The 23,357-nt window shown below is 44.8% G+C and overlaps 3 protein-coding genes across 4 annotated transcripts in view; 2 read left to right on the top strand and 1 right to left on the bottom strand.

The window, feature by feature from the left end:
• Positions 1-2,635: 2,635 nt before the first annotated feature.
• Positions 2,636-15,582, top strand: pif1 (PIF1 5'-to-3' DNA helicase homolog (S. cerevisiae)). Of its 2 annotated transcripts, none has more exons than XM_030363801.1 (13): positions 2,636-2,726; positions 2,976-3,545; positions 3,634-3,760; positions 4,108-4,233; positions 4,697-4,850; positions 8,144-8,258; positions 8,969-9,075; positions 9,378-9,517; positions 10,828-10,934; positions 11,895-11,982; positions 12,697-12,842; positions 14,782-14,973; positions 15,261-15,582. In XM_030363801.1, the coding sequence occupies exons 2-13, from the start codon at positions 2,997-2,999 to the stop codon at positions 15,312-15,314; spliced, it is 1,905 nt and encodes a 634-aa protein (XP_030219661.1). In that variant the 5' UTR covers positions 2,636-2,726; positions 2,976-2,996; the 3' UTR covers positions 15,315-15,582. The 2 variants fall into 2 exon arrangements, with proteins under 2 accessions (XP_030219661.1, XP_030219662.1); XM_030363802.1 differs by having other exon boundaries at positions 2,674-2,726; positions 2,951-3,545.
• A 567-nt stretch (positions 15,583-16,149) lies between these two features.
• Positions 16,150-17,811, bottom strand: LOC115548897 (cytochrome b-c1 complex subunit 6, mitochondrial). The gene is made up of 4 exons (XM_030363804.1): positions 17,595-17,811; positions 17,077-17,127; positions 16,779-16,940; positions 16,150-16,353 (listed from the first exon to the last, which is right to left on the bottom strand). The coding sequence occupies exons 1-4, from the start codon at positions 17,640-17,642 to the stop codon at positions 16,321-16,323; spliced, it is 294 nt and encodes a 97-aa protein (XP_030219664.1). The 5' UTR covers positions 17,643-17,811; the 3' UTR covers positions 16,150-16,320.
• Positions 17,785-23,357, top strand: part of nsun4 (NOP2/Sun RNA methyltransferase 4) — a 5,576-nt gene continuing 3 nt past the window's right edge. The window contains exons 1-8 of the mRNA XM_030363803.1: positions 17,785-17,904; positions 18,287-18,509; positions 18,765-18,939; positions 19,182-19,336; positions 19,659-19,819; positions 20,646-20,770; positions 21,102-21,231; positions 21,568-23,357. The exon at positions 21,568-23,357 is cut by the window's right edge and continues 3 nt beyond it. Of these exons, the coding sequence (XP_030219663.1) occupies positions 17,806-17,904; positions 18,287-18,509; positions 18,765-18,939; positions 19,182-19,336; positions 19,659-19,819; positions 20,646-20,770; positions 21,102-21,231; positions 21,568-21,711 (1,212 nt within the window). The 5' untranslated portion in view covers positions 17,785-17,805 and the 3' untranslated portion in view covers positions 21,712-23,357. The remainder of the gene's footprint in view (positions 17,905-18,286; positions 18,510-18,764; positions 18,940-19,181; positions 19,337-19,658; positions 19,820-20,645; positions 20,771-21,101; positions 21,232-21,567) is intronic.

The raw sequence follows: 23,357 nt of genomic DNA on the forward strand, positions 1-23,357 counted from the left end.
ACCCAATGGGTGTCACTCTGACCACCGGGCCGTGGCGGCTGCCTCGCCCTCTGGGTCAGCTGGGCTGCCCGCTCACCCTCCCCGAGTGGCTGTGTCCATTTACACTGACAAACATATTGACAAACTGTTGAAGCATAAGACGTGTAAGAAGTGAAATACGTCATTAGAGAAACTAGGTGGCCAACAGCTGAAGCTCCTGTTAACACTCTGTGTTTGGTACCGGGAGGTGGTCATACGGGCAACCGAGTCTCTTTTGGTTCCCGGTGATTAAAGGCTCCGTTGGCTAAACCCATCCGTTTACAGCCATGTCGGGGTTGATGATGTATGCTGTGCGAGACGACAGATGCAAGTTCATTCTCTGAGCAGTTCACACAAAACTAAAAGTGACTTTACTGTTTTACAACAAAATGTAACATTTTTGAAATATCTCTTCAATTTACAAACATTTGAATTACATAATTAAATGCACAATTCAAAAGGGATCGGGATTTGTCTCTTGCAGTTAACTACCGTATCTATTTTTTCCGAACATGGGGACTGCAGAGGGGAGGGAATCAGGCTCTCTATGGCCGTAGAAACAGAATAAGGCTGTTAAGGGGAGGCTCATATAAGTGAATAATGTTATAATTAACCCTGCCACACCAGAGTTTAGCGATGCTTCCGGTTGTGTGTGTGTGTGTGTGTGTGTGTGTGTGTGTGTGTGTGTGTGTGTGTGTGTGTGTGTGTGTGTGTGTGTGTGTGTGAGTGTATGTGCATGTGTGTCCAACACATGTCTACCTGCCTGTGTGTATTTGTGTGCATGTGCTGTGAGTGATTGTGTGTCTGTGTGTGTGTGCGCGTGCATGTGTGCCCTTTACTGTGACAAGGTGCAGCTAAAGTGTCTGCACCTTGGTATTACCTCCTCCATGCACTGATGCCTCCTACCAGGGATCTGAATGAAAGCTGCCACAGAGAACTAAACCACAACAGACATTATAGGGAGAAACACAGTAAGATAACCAGGAGATATGTGTGCAAAGAAATATAATGAAATAGAATAGCATGAGAAATATAAATTTAGCAAAAGATTGAAGGATTCAGACCCTACGCAATATATTTTGAATGCTATATGAACTCTTTGCATAACTGAACCGATAAAATAAAGGTCAGATTGGGCATTTGAATATTGATTTGTGGGTGTTTATGGAACTTCTTTTGCATTTGTGCATTAAAATGTATGCCGCCAGCTGTGGCAATATATAACGGTCTGGAAATATTCAGAGAAAGGACCGGAGAGGAGCTTAGGCTGTATCTACTGGGGGTGGAACAAAAACACAGACTTCAGGATAGAGTAGGCCGGCTGGTGCCAAATCCAAGCAGATTGATAGAGACATACATATCAAAAGTGAACGTGCCTAATCTTGACCTGATATTTTGTATCACAACACGTTCTATTTAGGCTACTGGTTAAGATATAGTGTTGATGGTCAATTCTGTTTTCCCAAATAGTGTCCAATTATTGTCCCCAAAATGAAAGATTCACAGACTAACTGCAACTGTATTGCTTGTATGAAATTGCCCCTCAGCCCAACAAATAGTCTAGTAGTGTGCAACATATTGTCTCCAGTAGGGAGGAGACACAAAATATGAGTAGCTCACCATCGGGCTGGAGTACAGTAAAGTATGTTTAACAACAAGTGCTGACATGCTTCCAAAACGGCACGTCCGCCATGCATCGCCCGAAGGCAATAACCGAGAGTCAACATGAGCATCAGAGGGAAGTGTTTACATACAACACGGCCATCAGCACAGCCGCGGCCACCTTCAACACACACCCTTATGGACGTGACCTCATGCCTGCGGGAACTCAACAGCTAAACGTCATGATACACACGCGGCTAATCGGATCCCACTACAATTACAGGGCCCTGACGCAAGATGTATTTGCTAATGGATGGAAACTTTTAAGTAAAAGGCCAAGGAAAGACCCATTGGGAAAATGTTCTGAATTATCTGTTCTGTTTTATTTTTTCCAATCTATCACTGCACGAGGTAAACAGCCTGGCCCTGCAATGTAGATTTCCATAAAGCAACCAGCTTTAGTTAAATATCAATGGGTCAAGGGTATAGTCTGAAATATATTAATATTTAATAGCATATTACCGATCTGATAAGGCAGAGTTTAAATACTGGAATAGGTCTACATTTTTTAACACCGACATTTTTTTCAATGCAACATTTTTATTTCAATTACAGTTCGTATGCGTCATCATGCAAGCATGTGTGAAATAAATTAATGAATCCTAATCATGTATCTAATCTGGTTTGTTATATTCCACATTTTACCACTTTACATTTGACAATTTTAAATACTGATGCACATAATCCAATATAAATATCCGTGAGAAGCATCGTTACATTTATATTTAGAAAAATTATGTTTCAAAGTTAAAGAGTGTGACCAACGATATGAAATTAATATAAAATCGATGTTTGGCGTTTTTTGCTTTGCTCAAACAAACATTGGCGATTCTAAGGTTTAAAGGCACTATGACGTAGGCCAAAACATTCTCCGTGATAGGTCAGCTTCAATGCATGGGCGGGACGGCTCGTCTCTCATTGGTTTAAAGGTTAAATCGCGCTCTACTCGCCATTGGTCCATTCTGCGTGCAGCCTCAATTTGAAAACCCTTCAGAAGTTGCAAAGGGATATCACGAAAGAAGACTGCAACAAGGACGTTAATTAAGGTATAACTTTATGATTTAAAACCCCTCGAATCGTTCCAGTCTTTTGCGGATGTAAATAATCATGGCAAATATTATATTAGTTGGTACAGAGAACAAGTCGTCGCATTGTTTGCCCTATTGCGGATTGCACAAATCCTAGCGCAGCTGTGTTACTGCAGTTCAGTCAATCTGCTCTTGCATTGTGCCATCTCTAAGTGATAAAGCCGTGGTGTGACTAAAACTAGTTCCTTCTGAAACGTGTTGCTTTAGGAGGGCCAGCACACCGACGAGATGGACGGAGGCGCCGGCGATCAGCTGCAGTGCAGCGCGGCGGTGGAGAGGCTGAACGCCGCGGGTCAGGCCATCAAGCGCCAGGTCATCAGGAAAGCCACTGTTCTCCTGGGTCGTAACGAGTTCCAGGAAATAATCATTCGAATAGAGGATGGTAAAGTGCCTCAAAGCTACGTGCTGAAGGAGTTCAAGCTGTTCACCAAGTTTGTCAAGGAGGGGAAATGCACTGTTCAACTGCTACCCGAAAACATCCAGTTGCTCATCTCCAACTGTCCCCCCGACCAACTGAACGTCTTCCTCAAGACCCTCAGTATCAAACATCAAGCATGGCAGACCCTCAAACCCCTGACCTACCGGGATAAACTGAAGGCGGCTCTGCCCCGCAGTTTTGAAACGATCAGCCCTTTACAGCAGAGGGATGTGCAGAAGGCCAACGAACTGAGGAGCAAGGCTACTTCCAAAGGCCTAGCAGACCGGACTAATAACACGATGAGGACTGTTCCTGGACAACAGGTCAAAAGACCAAGAAGTGACTGTGATTTCAGCCCAGTGAGTTGAATAAACTCAACAATAGTATTATTATATTTCGTTAGAAATTTTGCACGATCTGCTTTACACAATTGCATTGTGTTTTCAGAGTAAGGCAAACCCCAGCAAGAGGCCGGTGCTTTCTCTCCCGGCAGCTCGTAAGCTGAACAAAGAACAGGCCGCTGTCCTCACCGCTGTGCTCTCTGGAAAGAATGTATTCTTCACCGGAAGTGCAGGTACTGATGTACACGTGTCTCATGTGCTGCCCGTATGAAGCTGTGTGCACACTGCTACAACAAACAGCACAGCCACAACCTTGGGACATGGTTACCAACAAAACCATTCATCTGAGAGCAGCTCATCATCACCGCCGAGTATGGCACACTCGCCCAATGTTTTGTTTGTTGCGCAGTGTTTAAAGATTACTTTTACCGTGATCATGAAGTTGTGAACATTTCCAAACGCCATTGTGTGGTTCTCATGGTCTTTGGAACGGTCTCAAAATTATGAATAGATAAAGATAGATTATACTTCCACACACCCGCCTCCAATCAAAACATCTGAATGTTGCTTTACTCTTTAGGTACAGGAAAGTCTTTTCTCCTGAAGAGAATCGTGGGCTCTCTGCCTCCAAAGAGCACCTACGCCACAGCCAGCACGGGGGTGGCTGCCTGCCACATCGGAGGGACAACGCTGCACAGCTTTGCCGGTGAGTTTCACCTGACTGGACAAACGTGTGCGTGTGTGTGTCCTGAGTTAGAGACTGTGTGTGTGTGTCCTGAGTTAGAGACTGTGTGTGTGTGTCCTGAGTTAGAGACTGTGTGTGTGTGTGTCCTGAGTTAGAGACTGTGTGTGTGTGTGTGTGTCCTGAGTTAGAGACTGTGTGTGTGTGTGTGTGTGTGTGTGTCCTGAGTTAGAGACTGTGTGTGTGTGTCCTGAGTTAGAGACTGTGTGTGTGTGTGTGTGTGTGTGTGTGTGTGTCCTGAGTTAGAGACTGTGTGTGTGTGTCAGTTAGAGACTGTGTGTGTGTGTGTGTGTGTGTGTGTGTCAGAGACGGTGTGTGTGTGTGTCCTGAGATGGAGACGGTGTGTGTGTGTGTCCTGAGATGGAGACGGTGTGTGTGTGTGTGTGTGTGTCCTGAGATGGAGACGGTGTGTGTGTGTGTGTTTCAGGGATCGGCTCGGGCGCCGCCCCCCTGGAGCAGTGCATCGAGCTGGCCCAGCGGCCCGGTGTGCTGCCGCACTGGACCCTGTGCCGCCACCTGGTCATCGACGAGGTCTCCATGGTGGACGCCCCGCTGTTTGACAAGCTGGAGGCCATCGCCAGGTACGTACACCGGACTTCATCTAAAGCTACTCTGGACTGTCCACGGTTTCTTTGAAGAAACTTTGTCATTCACATTGAGGGCATTTGGCAGACGTTTTTCTTACCAAGCTACTGACAATAAATACATTTGTCAGACGCAGCTCAAAAATATATAAGTCGGAACAGTAAGGAGGTTCATAGAACCAAGTGCAAATCACTAGTTTAACCCATTCCCCATATACAACAAAGATAGCTAGGATAAGATGCTACACAACTTAGTACTTTATTTAAAGAAAATTTGATTCAAGGTGATCCTGAGTCTTTTGTAGAAGCTTGTCAACGACCACGCTAACTCTTTGTCTAGCACCTGAATAGTTATTTATGTTATTCTCAGATTTTGATTGCGTGCATCTCAGGAACTATCCTTTATCATACACTGAATATTCACGTCGGCATCGAGTAGTAAAAAGGTGGCAAAGAACAGCTGTTTGTCCTTGAAAGGGAATAAAAATAAACTTTAAATAAGCTTAAAAAAAATATTCTGGATCTCTTGAGGCTGTCTGATGCTCTTAGTTTCTGCCTGTATTGATTTCCATGGGTTGAATTTGATCTTCCTCTCACCGGTTAATGCAGAGGAAAGCTGAACCATGGGCCCCGACATTAAAGGACAAATCCGGTGTTAAATGGATTTGGGATATGTTTGGTATGATAACGGGTCGGAACGTTCGTTTTGGAGCACAAAAAACGCATATTGACGCATCCTTCACTTGGCTGTTTTTAGCCGATTCTATCAAAACGCTATAAAGTTGGAACGATGGGGGCATGTGTTATGGTAAAAAAAATCGATATTTGAAAGCCCCTTTAAAAGGGATAGCCCAACACTTTTCTGGTAGTATAATAAGGGTCTTAACATATAAAACGAGGCATTGATAGCTTTAAGTGTACAGATTGTTTATTAAAAAGGAAATTTTATACACAAAATACCATCAGTAGATCACCCGTCAACGCCATCTTGTTTTTAAGACTCGATAGGTAGATTGATGTCATGTCACAATCTGTGTTTTCGTCAGTCAGCAACACACAAGCTTTGTGTTCGCCAATCTACTTATCGAGTCACAAAATGGGGGCAAAAAACAGCAAATCGAGGCTAAAAACAGCTTTTTTGCTCCCTAACTATGGCGACACATTAGTGCCATAATTCACTAATGTGATAAAAGATGCATTCGGGCGTATTATATTATTCCACACGCGTAGATATTAACTGCGTGCGCGCAAATTACCTCTGCGCGCGCAAAACAGCCTCTCGCGCGTAACAGCCCCTCGCGAAAGATGTTTTTACGCTCGCTCGAATTTAATTTTGGCACTATGGGGGAGGGAACCAAGGCAGGGCGGGCTTTCCTATGATTGGCCGTTTCTGAAGCGCGATATTTGATTGACAGCCCTCCTCAGCCTTCCTCTCATTCAATTCTGAATTGTACAGTAAATGTCTGAAACGATAGTTACGTATTGTAACTCTAGATTCTATGAGTATAGGCGCAGCCTTTTAAGGCTATCGCTATTGGGTTATCCCTAGGCGTGAGCCGTAGCACCGAAAAATGTGTAATCCCCGACCACCAACAGCGTGGGCCTCAATTACGTCCGCGTGCGGCGTGCCTCAACGACGTCCGCATTTCGCAGATATAGTCGGGCGCCGGCGGACGTTCTGCTCCCAATAAACAGCTTTTCTTCAGCTATTTAAAGGACAATGAGGCCGACACTTAAAAGGCTGCGCCTATACTCATATAATCTGGAGTTACAATACGTAACTATCGTTTCAGCCATTTACTTACAATTCAGAATTGAATGAGAGAATGGCTGAGGAGGGCTGTCAATCAAATATCGCGCTTCAGAAACGGCCAATCATAGGAAAGCCCGCCCTGCCTTGGTACCCTCCCCCATAGTGCCAAAATTAAATTCGAGCGAGCGTAAAAACAACTTTCGCGAGAGGCTGTTACGCGCGAGAGGCTGTTTTGCGCGCGCAGCGGTAATTTGCGCGCACGCAGAGATCATCGCTCGCAGTTAATATCTACGCGTGTGGAATAATATAATACGCCCGAATGCATCTTTTATCACAGTAGTGAATTATGGCACTAATGTGTCGCCATACCTAACGAACATTCCATCTCGTTATCGTAGTAAACGTATCACAGATCCATTTTACACCAGATTTGTCCTTTAACACACCTCCCTATTTTCCTCTTGCTGGTGAAGATAGCAGACTGTCTCATAACCCCCTTGTATTTAAGAAGGGCTTAAATCTGGTTCTGGCTGGTTTTAACCAGCCTATACAAATGGTCTCTATAGGGGAGGATTCTTACTATGTGTGGTCTGCATGAAAAAACAATTTCCCTAGCTGAAAGCATTCCCCGGCCTTTATCAACCCTATGGGGGACCCTCCAGATGTGTAACCATTGTTCCATTTTTCCAAGTTTATTTTGCAAAAGATTGTCCAAAAAACAACCCAGTGCTGTGCGTTGTCGTTTTCACAAATTGGTTGAAATGGATTGTCTTTGTCTGATTGTGTGCATGTGTTTGTGTATAGTGCTTGGCTAATGCAGTCCTAAATGAATGGCTGCATTCCCCCTCACTTACACACATTATGTTCTCCCTACTCTAAATGCGTCCTAATCTCCACGTAACTACCCCTGGTTTACGCACCTCACATTGAACCTTTTTAAATTAGATGGTTTATTCAGATTTGCCGTCAGCCTAATCCTTATTCACTCGTTGTCTGCATTATACACATGTTAATAAAAGGATTGGCTTCGTGTCCTGCTGCTGAATATGTGACGGCATTAACTGATCAAGCAAAACAAATGTTTGTCTCGAGGAAATACTGTCCAAGTTCTCATTGAACAGACTACAAGTTCAAAGGCTACAGGCCCAATTCAAAGGCTTAGCCTTGCTTTCGGCAGGGGATGCCGCCACAGTCGTGCATCCCTTTTTCCATTACAACATCACTTGACTAATTGGGCCCTCCCACACGGCAGTTCATCTGGTTTCACTTATACCGCAAGGCCTATCTTCTTTCAATCTTACCTCACCAATTTGGCTATTGGAGTATTGAAGTGTGTACACCTATTCCTTCGGGCCGACTTTCATCCAAATTAAGAAATGGAGCTGGGAACAATCCCATACCAACGTATTTATTCGTCAGATTCTTCCTGTTGCAGCGGTAACGGTGGATGGATGTCTGCAGTTATTAACGACACAGATCCACAGTTTGCATGCCTTCTGTCTCAAACCTACCGCTTGCGTGACCTCTCTGGTTGTAGGTCTGTGCGGCGTTCAACGGAGCCGTTCGGAGGCATCCAGCTCATCATGTGTGGGGACTTCCTCCAGCTGCCTCCCGTCTCCAAGGGGAAGGAAAAGGCAGCCTTCTGCTTCCAGGTCAGATGATGCCGGAAGGCACTCAAGTATTGGTTGCTGCTGGTGGGATTCTTATCGAAACTGCGCCAGGAAGCAGCCCAAAGTCACCTAAGGAAGGGGGGGGGGGGGGGGGGGGGGGGGGGGGGGGAGAGAATAGAGTATCTCCGGCACCTAGCTTAACGAGATTCTCACTTGGGAAATCTTTGCAATCTTGGTCCTGTCTCAAGTTTCCCCAACCGCTGTTTCCCCCTCTACCACAAGCTTTTTCTAAAAGGTTTTGTGGCTTGATTAAGTTCCAGCAATAAGGTAGTAGCTTCAATCGCCTATCTCTGCAGCACCCTTCAGCAAGATGCTCATCCCCTAGCTGCTAATTAACGATATTCAATCAATCATATTCATCAATTTCTTTGGAAGAAAGCATCTACTAATTGAGTTAATAGAAAATGTATATACCGTATAAATATTTTTGCCTTTTTGAAGCTAAATTGGTCAGTTGTTGGGATGTTGTTGGTGCATCCTTGTGTAGGGAGTAGACCTGTCTATATTTACCATAAACCGTTTTAGATTAAGCATCTGCTAAACGTTTACCATCCAAACGCTAGATGGTAAATCGATAGAGTTGCAGATGTCTTCTGTTTGCCGTCCTCTGTACAATTGATCGGTTGCTGGGGACTCTGTCTCCCGAGAGAGCTCAGCCTGACCCCCCCCCCCCCCCCACCGACCGGCTGCAGGCCCGCAGCTGGAGGAAGGTGATCCAGGTGAACATGGAGCTGACGGAGGTGCGGCGACAGACGGACCAGTCGTTCATCTCCCTCCTGCAGGCGGTGCGCGTGGGCAGGTACTGTCACACCGCTGAGGGGTGGAACGTGTTCAGCTTCATGTCTACATGGTCACACACACGCCAACGTGGTCCCTAGTTGGTTTATGTATTTTTATTATCGAATGTGGGACTGGTCATTCTGTACAGTGGGATACTTATGACACAGTGGTCATGTAGTTGAAGGCATGAGTAAAAATAAGCTCCCAAATAACAATTGTACGAAAAAAGAGCGACAGTAATAAAGGTATAACAGAGGGATGGGAAATATGTTTTTGTTAAAATTCAATAATTTGTATATTTATTATATCGATGGTTTTCAGGGTCACTGAAGAAATTACCGCAAAGCTGATGGAGAGTGCCTATCACAAAATAGAGAGGGACGGTATCCTGGCAACCAGACTGTGTACGCACAAGGATGACGTGGAGCTCACAAACGAGAACAAACTCAAGCAGTTACCAGGTTTCACGTCTTTTTATTTCTTTAGACTTTTAGTTGGCTGCAACTTCAGCCGTATTATGAGTGGAATATACCTTAGTGAGAGAGACACTAAGATGAGAGACATTGAGGTGACAATTGGCCTTTCTTTTATTGGGTGGGTCGTATCGGGGAGCCTTGAAGAGGCAGCTCCAAACAATGGCACAACTGAGACACCTATTTTGTTTCTTAGGATTTTAATTGTACGAGCTGTGCTCTTCTGCCTCTGTCTGTCACCTTTTGTTGTTGTTTTATTCATCTGTCTGACGGGTGTACCATGACTGTGACAGTACTTTTCTTTGTTTTCTCCCTTTTTGGGGGGCAAATTATTACAGTGATGTTTGCGGTGTTTTAAATAATTGGGGCCATTTCTACGATGGCTCATTGCATTCACTCAATAATAAAAATTTCACCAGGTTATCTCCAGAATAAAGAAAGATGTCGGCCGTATGCTTCTGTGCAAGCGTCACTACTCTCTACTATCTCGTAATTATCTCATAATTACGAGATACTATCTCATAATTACGAGATAGTATCTCATAATTATGAGATACTATCTCATAATTATTATCTCCTAATTATGAGATAATATCTCATAATTAGGAGATAATTATCTCGTAATTAGGAGATAGTATCTCGTAATTATGAGATAATTACGAGATAGTAGAGAGTAGTGACGCTTGCACAGAAGCATACGGCCGACATCTTTCTTTATTCTGGTTGGAAATAGTAACATAGTTACACCATTAAATGCGTTTATGGAAACATTTTTAGCGAGAAATGTGCATTTTACTTTCATAATGTTCGCTCGGTGAATGTGAAGGATGTTTGGTTTGATAGTTATGACGAAGAGTGAACGCTCCGTTCACTTGCATGGACAGAGTCTCTGGTTGCTAAGCAACCTCAACGTCTTGGCAGACTATTTCTCTGCTGATCAACACTACGAATGCTGGAAACACACCAGACACACCATGTGAAGTTATTTAACCCGATTATTGTTATTTATATCCGAGATTATTTAATCTAACCCGATCCATGCACCCAAACACGGCGGCGTTTGGGTTTCCTTCCTGGGACTCCTAAATCCAGCGCAGCCACAGGCGCGTAGCTGCGTACGTAGGACAATTTTTGACACAAAATGGTCAAGCAACATTTTAGCTGCGTTTTTTCTCGTTTTGAGTTGAAGACATTTTTCTTGGCTAGACTGTCATTATGATCTTTTATTTATTATGTTATTGCATGTTGACTAAATTAGTACAGCACCAATCTATTGTTGTCCTCTCCCCGTCCCTCAGGGTCAGAGCACGTGTTTGAGGCGCTGGACAGCGACCCCTCCCAGGTGAAGACCATCGACGCCCAGAGCCCCGTCAGTAGAGCGCTGCAGCTCAAAGTGGGCGCCCAGGTAGGCCCGAGGGGTCGCCACGCGACTCTGACATGAAGATCCGTTCTTTAACTAGGTCTTATCCTAGCCCTACTTGTGACCCTGAAATACAGTGAATAGCATGATCATACATCATCCTTTTGGGTCACCAAATGATTCTGCTAATAAAACACAATGACTTTCCACCATTTGTTCTTGATGGAATCGCGGTTAGACCCAACGAATGGTTGTGATCTTGATATTCTGTTCATGCCACACCATTTTGGAGTTGGAAATATCTTAGATTCTCCCTCAAATGGCCAGATGTGACCTAGGCAGTGTATTCTGGACGGACAATATTAAGTGAGTGCCATCCTATCCGAGGGGAAATTGTAATTCTCCATTTGGTGGATGCTACCCTCTCTCCAGTGTAGTCTTCCAAATGACGTATTATCACGGAGGGGGAGGAAAAAAATGGACAGAGGTAAACCGGTTGTCATGGTGAGAAATGACATTCGGTTATCAAACCAATTTGGTGCGTTTAGAGAAGGTGTGTGAACGCGTTCACCTGCAGAGAGAGAGAGAGAACACTTTCAGCCAGTATGGGGGTGGGGTTCGAGCACTTTGGGAAAATTGGGATTTAGAAATCGTATGTAAATTTATGAGGAGCCATTTTGATATTTCTATAATGATGGCTTATCGCTGAACATCCTGTGTGGTTGTCTCGCATCTGAACCTCGTTGTGCAACCACCAAGTTCTTTTTTTTTTTTTTTGAGCAGGCAAGTTTGTAATTGCTTTAACTTTTTTGGTTTGTCGGTTTAATGGTACAGTCATAAGTTATCATACTCTCAAACAAGTCCATTTCACAAACCATAAATGGAACCACTTACACCTCACAAATCTCTGGATTTCTATCAACGATTAGCCTTCCCCTGTGAACACTGTCCAGTGGCATGTGGAGGAAGAAGTTTAAAGCGTGTACGTTGTGTTTTCATTCGAAGGTCATGCTCACCAGGAACCTGGAGGTGGAGCGCGGTCTGGTGAACGGAGCGAGGGGAGTGGTGCTGGGCTTTGAACCCGGCAAACAAGGTCAGTATCTATTTGTGTTTATTTATAGGATTATCTGTGCACGACTGTCCGCACCATGTACAGCATATAATAGAATGGAAATGACGTGGTATAGATGCGAGTTCAGGATAGCGTTGTGCGTACGGTGTGGGACTCTCGGACGGGTACTGGGTTCGATCCCCATCGTCCACGGCACGCTGCTCCTTCATGTTGACATGGTCTGGTTAACGGTCACTTGCTTAAATTATATTTGGGGTCAAATCATTACTTTAAGATTAATTAAATTAATCTTAATTTATAGAAAAGAGGGACCCCAAACAACCATGTTTTTAAACGAGGGGCCTCAGTTGGTACCAGACACGAGTCCCATCGGACGTACAGACGCGAGTGATGAGTCCTATCAGACGTACAGACGCGAGTCCTATCAGACGTACAGACGCGAGTCCTATCAGACGCGAGTCCTATCAGACGTACAGACGCGAGTCCTATCAGACGCGAGTCCTATCAGACGCGAGTCCTATCAGACGCGAGTCCTATCAGACGTACAGACGCGAGTCCTATCAGACGTACAGACGCGAGTCCTATCAGACGCGAGTCCTATCACGTACAGACGCGAGTCCTATCAGACGTACAGACGCGAGTCCTTTCAGATGTGAGTCCTATCAGACGTACAGACATGTCGTGGATCAAATGAACGCTCGATGCCACACTAACTCTCCACTAACCGGACCGCAGGTCTGCCCCGCGTGCGTTTCCTGTGTGGCGCCACGGAGGTGCTGAAACGCGAGCGCTGGATGTTCAAGGTTGGGGGCGGGCTCTACGTTAGCCGCCAGCAGCTGCCACTCAAACTGGCCTGGGCCATCTCCATCCACAAGAGTCAGGTGAGCGGGTTCCCCGTGGATCTCCCCGATGGCACAGTAGGGGGGGGAATCCCTCCGTCTGCATGGGCTTCGACCACACACATTTAGTTTAGGTGTGTGTGTGTGTGTGTGTGTGTCATATAAATGTATAGGCTACTCATGAGTGGGAGGCACTCCTGGGGAAACCGCAGACATTTTCATAATTAATCTTTGGAACCTGATTGTGCATCACCAATAGAAGCACTCCCTGCCCTGGACATTTCCATGACTCATTGTTGAATGGGAAGATCACTTGCGTGAGTCATGAGATGAATTGCTCTCCTCGGGGTCTGATTAACGATGCACATTGACATGCAGTGTGTAGAAATATTATGGCATCTAGCGGATCGCAATTAGCAGAAATGTAATATCCCATTCATGATGGTTTTAATCGTAGTAAAATCCCATGACAATAAGAATGGCGTTTTAGTTTCTTTTACCTTATTTTTTTTAGGTTTTAGAATGAGGGCTTTATATCTCCATAGGGAGTGGTAATAAAAGAAAAATGTATATCATTTTGGAAGCTTCTACTGGTACCTTACAGGCCAGCAACTTCACTTTTACTGCCACTAGCCAGACATCACGGACAAACTCTTCTGCCTCAGGTGGTGTTGTACCGGAAATCACCACCCTCTAGAACAATATATCTTTCCTACCGGCACGTTCAGAATTGACCTAAGGTCACTTTCTGGAACGTGATGGGAATCTGTGTAATTGAGTTCATGGGCTATTGCCCAAATGTCACCCTGGTTTGATGCATGTCTTCAAGCAAGATGCAGGTGGAATAATGGTGTTTTTCCATTGGCACTGTACACACGATATTCTCTTACAAGACAAATAGCTTGTTGAAATCCGACAGATTCCGTTCACATTAGTAAAGGCTTAAAGACGAAGGTGGACAATATTTCACACTATATGATTGCTGAAATCGATATTCAACGCGTTTCTTTCCTAAAATCAAGGACATCGTGAGGCATATTTTTGAAATGTTATCAATGTGTAAACAGAGCTGATTTAAATAAATCTGCTCTGAGCTTTTGAGATAAAGAAGAAAAAGGGTGAATATTGAACATCAAACTCAATTCCTCATCGCAGATATCATTGTGTGTCGACAACCCAAATACATTGAATGGGTCCAAGACGGATCACTTTATGCTAAGCAATACTATAAAACTTAATTGGCAATCAAAGTTAGTGTTGTTGCGTCGTCGACTCGGCGTATCATTAGAAGAACGCCCTCAGGCGGGAAGCGCCGGAACCTTGACGTAGTAAAGTGGAAAAACGACATGCGTTGTTAGTGTACACTCCGTTTGGGGAGGGGTGGGTGAGTTCCTTTGGACTTTAGACCAATTGGAAATTGTTGTGAAAATTCTTCAAACTAATGTATTGACGGCGCAACTCCTAATAAAAGATTTACCAAAATTGTAATTAAAAAAATTTGAATAAAGGGTAAAAGTAGTCTCTAGAGAGGCAACACGGCAAGTGTACAGGGTTTGAAGCGCTGCGGTGAGCCTGAACAGTGGGCACACTGCTGGGTTAAGAGCAGGGACACGTCCTTGATGGCCCAGCGACAGAAAAGGAGACCACTGCTCTTCTCAGTCCTCTCAGGAAAGTTGATGTGGTATTACTGCATCGGTCCACCGAGGCCATCTCAGTTCCCCTCAAGAGCGACACAGTGAAATGGTTGCTATAGATTACTAGGGGGTCTCACTGACTTGGGAACATGGTTTATAGAAATAATCCATAACAAAATAGGACATGGCAGAACAATTGGGATTTCAATTTGACGTTTTTAAGTTTCAGTTAAAGTGTCTCTTACTTTACAACAGGATCTTAGACGAAGCTAACCCTTGGCGTGGGTGACCCCAGTAGAGGTATGTTGAAGCCCAAGAATAAGACTTGTTTTTGAACGTTGTACCAGGGAATGACGCTGGACTGCGTGGAGATCTCCCTGGCTCGTGTGTTCGAGTGCGGCCAGGCGTACGTGGCCCTCTCCCGAGCAAAGACCCTGGAGGGGCTCAGGGTCATGGACTTTGACCCCCGGGTGGTCCGGGCCGACCCTGACGTCCTCCTCTTCTACAAGCAGCTGAGGAAGGAGAGGCTGCTGATGCAGGTGGGTGTGGAGTCTTAAACGGCTCGGCTTACAAACCTCATCATTGATCACCCCAAACCAACTGGATACCTCTGCTTTCTTGTTTACATTTCACAAATAATTTTGTGTATGTAGTTTAGGGATAAAATTCTTGCCTTTTAGGTTATAATGTTGGGTATTATCTTGAAATTTTAATAATTCGATTTTCTTTTTGAAGAAATAATCAATTGAATGTCGCTTGACTTTCTCTGTTTCAAATCAATGCTAAAAGTACAGATTATTCCCTTTCCCTTTTTGTATCTCTATAGGCCTCCATGGATGAATTTGTCGGCAGAAAGAAAAAGGATAACCACTTGCGGTAGTCCCTTGACTTCCTCCCGTGATGGCCTGTGCACTATGTTTACTTTAGATTTCGGCCCTGTCCGTAATGCATCATGTTATGTCCCGATTGTAACCACGAAATCAATCGGAGCGCTCTCCGGACAGTCGACTGAATTATCAACGGGTAATTTGAGTTATACCTCCCCCTAGTGCCAAAAGTGAAACACAACATTTTATTTATTTTTATATTCATTTTTATTTATAACTGTATGGAGAATGTTTTGCAGAAATAAAGTGTTATTTTAATGATTTTGTAGTAAAATGACTTAAGTTGTGGTAAAAAAAACTGGCAAAAAGGTTTGCAAAGCCTGATAGTAGCTAGTCTCAAGCAGGTTTTCAAATGATCCAGTCATGGTAAAATGGTATTTGCACATTATCTGGGAAAAGGCTGACTGGCATAAGAGCAAAACAATGCGGTCAAGGAGGTAGCACATTCTCATGTTTGGATACTTCGAGTCATTTCCAAAGTTGTCCATGAGCCCTGGACTTAAGTTCAATATCAACTTGTGCTATAAAGTGTAATTTGCAAGAAAATCAACCTCTTCACTAACTGGATATCGCATAAATGTAGTGAGTCTGACATACAATTTTTCAATCAAGTGATAAGGGATGTTTTAGATTGAATTGTCACCATCTACCCGTCAATCATGATCGATGTAATGGGCACCCCTGAGCTAGACGGACCCTCGACTTATGTCAAACACAGGAGAAGACCGATTTTCATACTGCTTTTAAAGGAATCACATTCACAACTGGTGGCATAACACCACCCCTTTTAAAGTTTCAGGAACTTGGGTCATGAATAAGGAACAGCACTAAAGTTGATCATAAAATTATTTTATTATGACTTGGTATATCAAGTCAAGTGTTTTCAAAATAAACTGACAGTTAAAGAATTTCCTGAAACATATTGTACAACTCTAGCATTTTAAACCACTTCCCCGAATCAGTGGACATAACCAACGGAGACTGGACAAGGCAGAAGGTTCACTTGACGCTGTGGAACAGCTTGTGTGCCACCTGTAATAAAGAGATGAATGGTATTTAGTATATATTTAGAAACAATATCCCCATTCACCCATATTGCAGTCTCACATGACTCACAGCAAGTAGAGGCATCATCGTGGCACTATGGATGAGGATTAGGCCTACATATGAACATTTGAGTTCTGACTTTAATCGCAATTCTGACTTTAAAGTCATAAATCCCAAAGAAGATTCACATGTGGCCGTAATCCTCTTCCGTATTGGACCAACGATGTGTTGCTCATTGCATAATCATGAGTCAACTCGTTTTATGAACCAGTGCACACGTAGACTTATCTTGCTTAGCTTCTTCTACGTGTGCCGTGGTACATAAGCAGCTGACTCACAGTTGTGATTCTTTGCAACACCTGTAGTTGTGAGTACGACACCCCGACCTCTGAAAGGCCCCATTAACGTACACAGTGGTCCCGGGCGTGGAGGAAGTCAAACAGCTCCTCGGTGCACTCCTCATTGGTGTTGGACCTGGCGCCCACCCTGGCCTCGCACGTCTCCAGACGCTCCTTGTAGTGCACGCAGTGCTCCGTCTGCTCACACTTCTCTCGTAGTGTATCCAGGGGGTCCTGTGAGGCAACAGTTGGTCACTACACAGGAGTACCAAGTTCAAAGCCGTCATCGTGGTCACAGCCTTGTTACGGAGTGCCGCATCATCAGAGAGACCCCACAATGTAATGCTACAGCTGGTGCACAGACACATACCACCAGGTCTTCTTCCTCCTCTTCCTCTTCTTCTTCTTCTTCTGGTGTCTCCTGTCATTAAAAGATTGAGTAGCTGTTATATATTTAGAAGGACATGGTCTGGTCGTTCTACAATATTTGAACCCCAACGAGTAGAAAAATGTTTTTTCAAATTTGAATTATAAAAAAAGGATCATTCAAAAACAAGCGTAGATACAATTTATAATATAAACTTGAAACCACGCGAGATGTTGCAACGACACCTTGGTTGACCCCGATATAATTAACCCGGTGCTGGTGCACTGACAAACGAATGTGTTTGACCATTGGTAACATAACATATCCATGAGTATTCATTGTTGATGAATGTCGTATATATATATATATATATATAACATTTAAAAAAACAAAGACATACAATTAGCAGTGTAGTCCCATACGGTAATAACAATGGCGCTTGCATGTTCTGTAACTTTGATCACTGGTTACCTCTCATGACACTCCCTAAGTTATATACGATTATGAATTAAATAGTTTACCTCCTCGTCGGGGTCGTCGTACGCGATCATTTTGTTTTCGAAACCCATGATTTAAGTCCCTATTAGGCCGAAATGATCTCCGGAGTGGATTCAATAACTTGGAGGACGTTTTAGGTCACACGCACGAAACGACTAGAAAGTAAGCCGGATAGGAACGTTGTTCTTGTTCGCTACTGATGGTTCCGTGCTCTTATAGCGGTCGGACTTCAAAATGTCGGCGCCGGCGTTCATAAACACAGCATTTCTACTCCGGAAAATTCGGGATTTGCGATCCCTCACACCGAGACGAACACGAGTGAAAACGAAATGGGTAGGCTCTTTGTGGCATGTCTTTTCCAAAAATATAATAAATCGACATCAGCTATCTTAAAGCAATGTTTGATCCTCAGAATCAAAGCAAACTCCACAAGGACATATTCTGTTCATATATTATGGACTGTACAATAGGTTCAGGACTCGTGTATTTACCTTTATCTTACTGGGTAAGCCTCGTGTATGAATAGACATGAGTCTCCTGTCCAACTCAAGTTTTGTTCAGGGAATGGAATAGGTCTTTACAAAACATATCCTCCATCATATAATCACTATATCGCATGTTATGGACAATCTCATTGATAGACTCACTGTTAAAATAACTGCTAACTGGACCTCTTTTGTGAACCACTCCGAATTGTCAATATCCCTGTCAACAGGCCACCTCCCTGCCCAGGTACCCCGCCACCAACATGGCCCTGCAGTACTTCGACGCCACCTACAGCCTCCAGCTGGGCCGGCTTTGGCCCTCGGTGCGGTGCAGCCTGCTCTCTGAGAGGAAGTACGGAGCTCTGCTCAACAACTTCTCCGACCACCAAGCCGTCGCGTCTGACCTTCAGGAACAGGGCTGCTGGGACTTTGTTAGCCCCGCACAACTGGAGGGTAAGGCAGTGCATTCTTTATTTAATTCATATTTCATTAAAATTGCATTACTCTATAAACTGTACATGTACCTTTTTAAAATAATAATAACTGAATGTCAACATTATAAGTTGTGCTCTAATTCTAAGGCAACTGGCCGTCTCATTAATGGCACTTGTCACAAGGACTACGAAATCACTCCTTTTTTAGAAGTAATACTATGAGATTGCGGTGAAGACTATTTCTCATATGAAATGAGGATGTGTCTTTTCACAGCTCCCTTGTCACCCATCAGACCTGAGATAGAAGGAGGGCCCGAAGACGTAGCCGAGAGGTCTGAACTCAAGGGGTCTCATGGCAGCAATCAAGACAATTCCCCCCTCAGTCTCAGCTCCAACATCAGGTGTTTTGTTTTCCCAAGAGCTGACATCACAAGATTCAAATCGGCCAGGTGACTGTTTCAACTGATAACATTCGTTAATCGATCCTAGTGCAGTCTTAAGTTGTCCGCTTCACCTTTGATGTTAACGTGACTGTACCCTTACCTTTTATAATCAAAATCGATTTTAATTAATGGGAATTAATTGTTAGTTTCCCCTTTTCATTCACATACATATATTTCTGGTAAGTATGTGAGAAGGGAACTTTTAATTTGAAGTGAATCTAATCAATGAATCCTTCGGTGCGGCTCAGACCAGATCAGACCCGGCTGCTGGGATACTACCTGATGGACGCGGCCTCCGTCCTGCCCTGCCTGGCGCTGGACGTCCAGGAGGGCCACAGCGTGCTGGACCTCTGCGCCGCCCCTGGAGGGAAGACCCTGGCCCTGCTCCAGACGGAGGCCATAAGTACGTTTTCTAGGACTCATTCATTGCTTGATTTGGGCTTCATCTGGGGCAGGATAGTCTAGTCTGGTTGAGGGGGGTTGAGTACTTAACAAGTAGGACTGAGTTTGATCCCCAATGTCCACAGTCTACGGAGAGCGCGAGGCCGAACCCCCTAAACTGCTCCTCAATAACATGCATCTGAATGCACTGCTAATCAATAAAATAAGCAGAAAAATAGGCTAATAATTAAAATACTTTCACCTACCCCTGTGTCTGTTTGTGTGTTGGGTGTGGCTGCGTGAGTGTTTGCTTGCGTGTTTATGTGTGTGTTATTTTCCCAAAGGGTTCCTCAGTGTCAACGACTCCTCCGTGGCCCGGACGTCCCGTCTGAAGAACGTCCTACACAGCTTTGTTCCCAAGCACCTCCTGTCCACCGACCGGCTGCGGGTCACATCCTTCGATGGCACCCAGTGGTCCGAGTTTGAAAGGAACACCTACGATCGGGTAAGCCATCAGGGTCAGGGGAGCGAATGAGGGTCAGTGGATTGGTCTCCATGGTTGTTGATTAGGCGGCAGCACCATGGTGGCTCAGCTGGTAGAGCGAGTACCATTGAGGCCAGTCCTTACCGCAGCGACCAGGGTTTGATTCCTGTCCGTGGTCCTTTGCTGCATGTCTTCCCCTCTAACTCCAAGAACTTCCTGTCTATCTCACTCTACAATAAAAAGGATAAAACCTTCACAAATCGTGAAAAAAAATATATATACATATTAGTGCTGTCAAGCGATAAATATTTAATTGCGATAATCGCAGTAATGTCATGGTTAACTCACAAGTAATCGCGATTAATCGCAAATCTTTTTTCTATCCCTTGATTTCTTTGTCCCATCAATTGTTCTCATTTTAATGCTCTTATCAACATGGAGAAGTGCATCGGCTTGCCTTGTGCAAATGTTTTTTCATTGATAACAACATTGGCATATACTGATCAAAACAGGACGATACAAAAAAAAAGCCTATAGTGCAATCAAACGATGAACATGCAAACATACTGCCTTGAACATAGCAGTCAGGCTACTGCTTCTTTGTTTTGAGCCAAAGCAAACATAATAAATTGCGTTAATCGCGCGTTAAAAAAATTAACGCAGTTATAATCGGTTTGCGTTAATGCCGTTGATAACACGTTTAACTGACAGCACTAATACATACAGTATACATTATGCTCTAATGGTTATCTAACTCAAGCTCAGCTTTGACACCATGATTTGTTTCCTGGCGGTTAGTGAAGTATTGTCTGTGTTGTTGTTGCCTATCCTCTGCCTCGTCCTCAAGGTGCTGGTGGACGTGCCTTGTACCACGGACAGACATTCAGCCACAGAGGAGGACAACAACATCTTCAGCAAGATCAGGACGGGCGAGAGGAAGAGGCTCCCCCAGCTGCAGACGGACCTTCTGCTGTGAGGCGACTAACCCAAACCACTGCAACGCATCAGGCTGGGGGGAGGGTCTGGGTGGGGGGGGGGGGGGGGTCTGGGGAACTAGCACTGCTCTGAGCCTATAGCAATAGTTTGGATTTTGACTGCTGTATTATAAGTAAATATTCCTGGCAAATCGGTTTCCGAATATAAAAATAATTATTATCATGGCTACATATTATTATTTTTATCCTTACAGTGAATTAAAATGCATGTTTGTGAAGGAGCCGGTAGAGGCCAGGAATGCTTCCATGCACATTGACAATGTAATAAATAAGTTGAACCTGTGCTGGGGGGGTTCTCTCTCTCCCAGGGCTGGCATCAAAGCAGCCTGTCCAGGGGGGGAGGTGGTGTACTCCACCTGCACCCTCTCCCAGCTCCAGAACCAGTACGTCGTCCAGCAGGCCCTCCACCTGGCCCGCCAGGAGGGCATCCACCTTCAGGTGGGTGTGAGGCACACACACACACACACACACACACACACACACACACACACACACACACACACACACACACACACACACACACACACACACACACACACACACACACACACACACACACACACACACACTGACATACAACATGAGACGCGCACACACACACACATACACATACACATACACATACACACACACACACACACACACTGACATACAGCATGAGACACACACACTGACATACAGCATGAGACACACACACACACACTGACAATTTGTTCACAATTTCTTTATTTATTGATTACTGCGAGGTAACTATTATTATTGTTGTTCTTCCAGGTGGTCTCTCTGCAGCCGCTGGTGCGCAGGCTCGGGGGAACCTTCCATTTCGCCCCGGACCTCCTGCTGGGGGAGATGGTCGTCCCCCACCTCACCGCAAACTTCGGACCCCTCTACATGTGCAGGCTGAGGAGGCTGTGCTGAGGCCCACGAGGGGAACAGTGCACCTTCAACGACACGTGCGTGAGGACCACGCCCATTGGCTCTTTGACCGTTGCTATGGCCCAAGGGAAGGCCTAACTCCCCCCACCTCAAAGGCTCTTGTTGTTATGTTGCAGACGGTCTGTTGGTCTGACATTGTTTAATGCAAAGGCCACATTTGGATGAAATACTGGAATGCGTTGACATCTCAATCAACACAACATCCAAACCCCATTTAGGACCATCCTGATCAATATTGTAATAATGGAGACCTGTAGGTCAGCAAAAACAACTATGTAACCAAATATCCAGTATTATCCCCTATTAAAGCAGTACATGAGGCACGTTTACGTCCTGCTTTGAATTTAAGAATAAAAATGAAGGATCCTCTGTGTCCACTAGAGGTCGCCAATGGCACACAGGTGAAAGTACTATCGCTTTCGGCAGTTGATTGGTGTAGAAGAAAACCTCGATATGCTGACAACTTTTTGTCATTCAACCTCATGCCCCTTTTTAAAAAATATCTACATGTTATTCACCAGGTTTGATAACTTTCCCCCACAATATGCTCTACGCTGCAACACGGCGTGTAATGAAAACGGAGGTAATGATACTGGTAATAGCACTTGCTCTGCCTTCCCGCTGTTGAAGCTTCTAGACCTTTTCATTATCATCGTGGAATATCTTATCACCGTCGCTTAAAGGTGAAACGAATTCTGCTCTTCATAACAGAAATGGGAGCAGAGACGGGAGTGAGAGAGAGAGCAGTGGTACCTCTTGTGTTCACTTCCCCTCATCGATGACCCCCCTTTACGTTGGGCTGGCCAGGCAATGTAGCGTGAAAGAGGTGTGTGTGTGTGTGTGTGTGTGTGTGTGTGTGTGTGTGTGTGTGTGTGTGTGTGTGTGTGTGTGTGTGTGTGTGTGTGTGTGTGTGTGTGTGTGTGTGTGCGCGCGCGTGCGCCTAACGAGTCGGGGGGGCCCCACCCAAGTGTCATCGGTGTCCCACTGTCATTAAGCGGCTCTGCAGAGCCAGAGCTGGGGCCCCGGGAGCGCTGGGGCCCCTGGCTGGCTGGCTCCCAGATGAACATTAAAGAGCCGGGGAGGAGAGGAGCTAAAATGGGGGGGGGGGCGGTCGCGCTTGGTGTTGAACCCCCACACGCTCCGTCCTTTTTATTCCACAGATGACTGCAGATGATTTTCTGTGCGATTGTGAGTGATTACTGTATTACCGCCCTAAAAGGGGGATGTAACGGCGACTGCGGAGGGAATTAATGACTCATAAAAACTCTATATTCTCTCTGTGTATTGAGTGCCTCCGTCTCGCGGGTCCGGAATGCCTATGCGCGCATCTTGTGATTACCTAAACCTTTTGTAAATATGTGTTTCCTATGGGCGCGCCCATAAATTTACATGTTTTAGCAGTCGGGAGATGGTGCACTATTAGGGCTGAGTTATTCTCCACGCAGCCTCTCCAAACACTGTGTCTGGCTGGCTGCTTTATTATTGAATTAGCCAATGATGCGCTGTGTGTTTGTATCTCTCGGTGTCTGGGAGATATATGCTGTGTATTAAAAGATGATGGGTTTAACACCAAATAACTATCTTGTGCGGCCCAATGTACTTTGTCAATAAAGCGTTTTCTGTTTACT

Source organism: Gadus morhua, chromosome 8 (assembly GCF_902167405.1).
Source record: "Gadus morhua chromosome 8, gadMor3.0, whole genome shotgun sequence".
Taxonomy (NCBI): Eukaryota; Metazoa; Chordata; class Actinopteri; order Gadiformes; family Gadidae; genus Gadus; species Gadus morhua.